Below are 6,000 nucleotides of genomic sequence, written 5' to 3'. Positions count from 1 at the left end.
CGTGGCGGAGAGGTGGGGGTGCTGCCTCCGGAGGGGCGGTCACCCCGACGCCCGGGGCAAGGTGGGGGGACAGGGACGGGAGGGGAGGGGGCAGCCTCCGAGAGAGCCCCAGCTCGGCGCAGACGGCGCGCTCCGCGGCCTCACGAGCGGGCCCGGCCCCCACCTCGCAACCTGCGGCCCGCCGCGAGCGGAGGGGGCGCCCCCGACGCCCGCGCCCGCCCCTCCCCCCGCGGGCCGGCGGCCGGCGCCCATTGGCCGGCCGCGCGCAGAGCCCCGCCCCCGGCAGCCGCGGGCCAATGAGCGCGCGGCTGTCAGCTCGTCAGCCGCGCCGGCTCGGTGGCTGCGAGCCCGAGCGGTGGCCGAGCAGCCAGCAGCGAGGAGCGCTCGCCGAGAGCGGCCGGTCGCAGGGGTCCCCGCGCCCCGCACGCCCGCACGCCCGGCCGGCCCGGCCAGGCTCGCAGCGAGCATGGGCGCGGCGGCCGTGCGCTGGCACTTGTGCGTGCTGCTGGCCCTGGGCGCGCGCGGGCGGCTGGCGGGGGGCAGCGGGCTCCCAGGTAAGCCCGGAGCCGGCGGGGCGGCGCGGGGCGGCGGCGGCGGGGTCCCGGCTGGGCCCCCGCCCCGCGCCGTCGGGAGGGCTGCGGCCCGCGCGGCCCCGCGCCCCGCCCCGCCTCTTTGCAAAGTAACTTGCGGGGCGGACGCCGGGCGCCCCCTTCCCCGAAGCCCCAGCGGCCCCGGGGAGCCCGGGAGCCCGGCGGGGGCCGCGGCAGGGGCGGGATGGGCCGGGGCCCCGAGGGAGGGGAGTGCGCGGGCGGGAGGAAGAAAGAAAGCGCGACGGCCCGCGGAGGGGAGGCATGGGGACCCCGGAGCCCGACGGGCGCGCCCCCAGGGGAGGGCGGCGTGCGGGAGCCGCGAGGCCCGGAGGGGCGACGGAGAGGAGGGGAGCCGGGCCCGAGGACCGACCCGGAGAGGAAGGGGGTGGGGGAGGTGGTTGGATAGAGGGACGCACGGACAGAAAAGGAGGCGCAGAGGCAACACACAAAAGGACACAGAAAGAATCCCAGAGAAAGACGGACGCGGAGAGCAGGGAGGCGACCAGAAGCCCGGAGGGGAAGGAGGGAACCCGAGGGAGGGAGGAGGCACACGGGCGGCCGGAAAGAAAAAGACAGATAAAGGGACGGACTAAGGGATGGGAAGGGAGAGAGAGAAGTGGGAGCGGAGGGGCAGCGGAGAAGGAGACGGAGGTCTGGGGTGGGAGGGAGGGAGAGAGCAAGACAGACGGATGGGCCAGACAGAGGGCTGGACGTGGCTGGAAAGCGATGGACAGACGCACAGTCGGACAGGAATGGGGGGACACAGGGGCGGACACAGAGGGAAGGAGATGGATAGGAACCAGAGGGAGGGGGGACCAGACTTGGGACATCGGGGTGGAGGCCCTGGAGAGGGAGGCGGGAGGCACCGAGGAAGGCAACCGGCCTCCTGAGCGCTGGGGCAGGCAGCAGGGGCCAGCAGGGCGGACGGGCGCCCCAGGATTCCTCCGGGAACTCCCTGTGCCCACTCCCTTCCCCGCCTGCCCTCTTGTTGTCTGGAAGGGGGGCTCCCCAAAGCGTCCTGGCCAGTCTCTCCACCCACCGCCTTAGAGGAACCTCCTCCCTCTCTCTTTGGGGGATGGGAGGGGGGTGTATCCTGCCTGCTTCTGCTGCCCGCTCTCCTTGGCTTTCTCCGGACACCCCCAGGCTGCCATGCTGGGCTCCCTGAGGTCTGTGTTTACTGGCACGGGAATCTCTTCCCGAGAGTCGCACCCTGAGTAAGGATGCCAGGCCATTTCAACTATTCCACGGGTGGGGCCCACGGAAGCTGCCCCTGTTTAGCTTGTATGTGTCTCTCTCCCCTTCTCTGTCTAGACCCTCCCCCCCATCCCGTGTCTGTCTCTGTGTCCCACCCCTGGAAGCCGTGTGCCCGAGACAAGCCAAAGTCAAAGCAAACAGCTGGTGATGGAAGGGCTGGGCTGCCCTCTGGAGGGGGGTCCCCAGCCCTGGGCACGGAGCAAGGCCCAGACCGTGGGAACAAATGGTCCCTCTCCCCAGCCCCCACCTAAAGACATGTCTAGAAGATGTGTTGGGAGTGCCCCCCCTCCCCAGCCCCTTGGCTAACATTCATCCATCTCCATCCCCACCAAGGTACCTGCCTCGGTCAACGATTAGGGAGAAGGGGCTTCAGATCCGCAGGCCGTTTCCCTCCCCTCATTCCTGTGATCTGACCCTTGGGACGTGCATCCGTGGCCCTATTTCCCCTGCTGGTCGTAACTCAGAAGCGGCCCCCGCCCTCCGCACTGGAACGATGCAGGCTGGCCCTCCCTGGCCTCTGGCTTCCTGCCCCAGAGGCTGTGCTCTCCCTGCATGGGGGTCCCTGTGCTGTCACTTCCCAGGAAGGGGATGTTCTGCGGGCCTGACGTTCCTGCTGGCCCCTGGCCTACACCGACTGCTCCCCACTCCCCTTCCACCTCCCTGGGGGCGGCTGCAGAGGACGGGCCTGGCAGATGACACCACCTGTTATGTGTGTCCCGTGCATGTGTCCGGAAATGTTTCTGTTGTGCTTCTTGTTGATGCCTCTCTTCCTCTGGGGGAGGCTGGAGCCCTAGGGACCTGGAGAGGAGCTTTGTCCTCTAAGAGAGCCCCCCCCCCCCCGATTTAGAACCCCACTGCCAGCCAGGGGAGTAATCCAGAGTGGACAGTCTTGAGAAGCAGACTGTCTAGGGTAAAGCTGGAGTCATAAAGAGAGGGGGTGAGGACGTCCCCAGGCTTGCCCCTGGGTGGCTGCCCTCGGGGTAGCTGCCGAGGATTCCTTTTCTGCCCTTCTGGGTCCTTCTATCTGTCATCCAACTGTATTTTATTCATAGCCAGCCAGAAGTCACGTTGCACCTAAAAAGATCTGGATCTGAACTCCACTCTCTGCTTGTAATGAGCGACTGGCCCACAACAGACCTCTGGGCCTCAGTTTCCTCATCTGTAACCCATATTATAGCGAAGGTTCTTCTGGCTCTGCTATCCTGTGTCCTGAGGGTCCTCTCCCTGTCTGAGCTCTGTGTCCCTGTCTGAGCTCTGTGTCCCTGTCTGAGCTCTGTGTCCCTGTCTGAGATCTGTGCTGGGGGGCGGGGGAGTTGGGTGGATATATTTACAGATACACAGAATCAATTTTGCATTATCTTGGCCAACAGCTATTTCAGACGGAAGGTGTGTATCTGTGTGTTGGGGAGAGAGGTGAGGAGTGTCAAGAGCTCTCAAAACCTAGACTGCACTTGAGTTTGGAAGTTGGGATCTGAGAACCAGGGTCTCCCCTTGGTTTCCGAGATGGAGAGGAGAGTGGCTGGGGAGGTCAGAACCATGGAGGAGCGGGCTCAGCCCCACTGAGGATGCAGCCTGGGGTGCGGAAGCTGGGTGAAGAGTCCTCTGCTTTCATAGTTGGGGGGCTGAGCGGGTCACCCACCTGGGCCTCCTGGCTAGGCTGCCATTCGTTGCTCGATCCTGGCATTGGTTTCCTCACCTATACACCAAAGGGGATGGCTTTAAATTCCCCCAAGAGCCTTCTGGCTTTAAAGTCTAGAACAAGGAGAGTGGAGGAGGGTTGGGGCCGTGCAAGGCACCCAGAGGGACTTTCCTGGCGGTGCTCCTGTGCTTGATTTCATCATATTCCTGGCGGGAGAAATAGACTCACCTGATGGGATTGTGGTGAAAATAACTGGGGTCCAGCCTTTAGGTAGCACCTTGTCTGGTAGCTGCCCCCCAAGTGCTCCAGCTGCCGCTTGTCATACCAGATTGTCGTGTGATGGCTAGGACTGTTAACTACCCCCATGATCCTTGGAAGGTGGGAAGCAGAAGGCACTCTGCTTCCCCAGCCCCCGGGGGCCACACTGACCGGGTGTTTCCCCCTCCCCCACAGGGGCGGTCGACGTCGACGAGTGCTCGGAGGGCACGGATGACTGCCACATCGATGCCATCTGCCAGAACACGCCCAAGTCCTACAAATGCCTCTGCAAGCCAGGCTACAAAGGGGAAGGCAGACAGTGCGAAGGTGAGCCCAGCCTGCCCTCCCGGCCAGTCCCCTCGGCCGCCGTGGCTGCTGTCCGTGGCCACCGCCTACCCTGTGGGGTAGGGGGTGAGGATATGGCTCATTCCTCAGCTCCCCTACCCCCTGGGTGCCAGCAGCACGGGCCTCGCTCAGCCTGGGAAGGGAGGCTGGGGGCCTCTTGGGAACCTGAGCTGCTTTCCTGGAGGGAGGAATTGGGAGTCATGGGGGACCGAACTCACCCCGGAACTGAAGCTTTTGTTCCACTTTGTTCTCAGTGAGATGAAGTGTTGAATGATACAGTTGCCCTTCAGTCCCTGACTGGACATGAGTGGGGGTAAAGGCCTGGGGCAACCCTCCTCCAGGTCCCTACCTTCAGAACCCCCGAAACCACCTCGTGTGGCCTGTAGCACCCCCGAAAGACCCACCCGGTAGCCCGCCTCGGCCTGTGTGGGCTGGCTCAGGCACGAGAGCTTGGGCGAAGACGTCCATTTGTGCTGTGCCTGTCTATCTGCCCAGCCTTTCCTGCCCTGCACCCAGGGTGCTGGCTTGACTGTCTGGCCCTGACATTTCCTCCCCTGGAAAATCAGAGAGAGACGCACAGCTCTGATGGTCTTTGGGGCCAGGACTCTCCAAACCGGATGGACCCCACGGGAGCTTCTTTCAGGGAGGGTCTGAGTCAGTGGCTCTGGGGAGGCCCATCATCAGGGAGCTGGAGACAGCAGTCTCTGTGACCCACGTGCACCCCCCGATGAGAATCATTGATCCAAATCTTCCCGGCCTGTCCCCACTTTACAGATGAGGAAAGCTGAGGCTCAGAGTGAAACAAGTCCCCAGGTCCCACAGGGAATGGCGGGTACTAAACCCCAGGTCTCTTGGTGGCCGTTACATGGCTCCCAGGCACCTTGCTTTCTTCTCCCCAAGCGCTCTCAGCTTCCTTTTGCAAAGTGTAAGATTCATGTCAGGAAAGCAACCCACGAGGATCAGACATCCCTTCTGCATCAGGCTTTGTGGGCACTGGGGCTTTGTCTGAGATGCAGCCACGCCTCCTTGGGGTGCTGACACCGTTCACCCATCTCCCTTGTTGGGCGTCTCCTGAAGGCTGAGTGCCGGGCAGATGACGATGTTCTGGATCGTGCCTGGTTTGGCCAGACCTCTGGCCATGCACGGAGCCCAGAAGCCTGAGCGGGGAGCTGGCGCCTCCCCACCTCCCCACGGACTCTGGAAGTCTGGAAGGAGGCCAGGCTGGAGGCAGATAGAGCAGGTCATGAGCAAAAGGCCTGGTGGCACCCCCCCCCCCCCCTCCCCCCCCCCCCCCCCCCCCCGCTGCTGGCAGGGCCTGGGAGTCCCAAGTGGCACATGTGAGGCTCTGAGTGACCATTTTCTGACCCTCCGTTCCCCACTCCAGGCCCAGCGGTCCGGCAAGGGAGGGCTGAGCGCAACCCTCCCTCTCTGCTTGTTTAAGCCACTGACCCAACCTGGTCCTCCTCCAGCCCAGCTCCTAGGGCTCCCCTCCTGCTGCCCCCCTGACCTAGAGGCCCGCCCTCATCTCCCACCTGTCCCCCTGGAGTCCTTCAGAGTCAGGCTTTAGCTCTCCACCCTGCTTGAGCCCAGGTGGGGAGTTGGACTGGCTGGCTCAGTGTAAGCGTGGAAAAAGAGGAGGCTTGGAAATGTGCTTCTGGAATGACCAGGGGCCTCCCTGTCCCTCCAGCCTGGCTCCAGCCTCCGCCTCTCACCTCCTGAAACCCTGAATAGCACCTGTGTCCTGACCACACATCCACACAGCAGGCTGTTCCGTGTTTCTCTCTTTTAAAAAAAAAATTTTTTTTAATGTTTTTTATTTATTTCTGAGAGAGAGCGTGAGCAGGAGAGGGTCGGAGAGAGAGGGAGACACAGAATCCAAAGCAGCTCCAGGGTCTGAGCTAGCTGTCAGCACAG

General features: G+C 63.5%; 1 protein-coding gene across 1 annotated transcript in view; it reads left to right on the top strand.

Moving 5' to 3' along the window:
* Positions 1-466: 466 nt before the first annotated feature.
* SCUBE1 (signal peptide, CUB domain and EGF like domain containing 1) overlaps positions 467-6,000 on the top strand; it is a 130,075-nt gene continuing 124,541 nt past the window's right edge. The window contains exons 1-2 of the mRNA XM_039234658.1: positions 467-554; positions 3,937-4,068. Of these exons, the coding sequence (XP_039090589.1) occupies positions 467-554; positions 3,937-4,068 (220 nt within the window). The remainder of the gene's footprint in view (positions 555-3,936; positions 4,069-6,000) is intronic.

This window comes from Hyaena hyaena, unplaced genomic scaffold (assembly GCF_003009895.1).
Source record: "Hyaena hyaena isolate Hyena2069 unplaced genomic scaffold, ASM300989v1 scaffold_4, whole genome shotgun sequence".
Lineage (NCBI taxonomy): Eukaryota > Metazoa > Chordata > Mammalia > Carnivora > Hyaenidae > Hyaena > Hyaena hyaena.
Note: the sequence above shows the minus strand (reverse complement) of the source record. Positions and strands in the feature narration are given on the sequence as shown.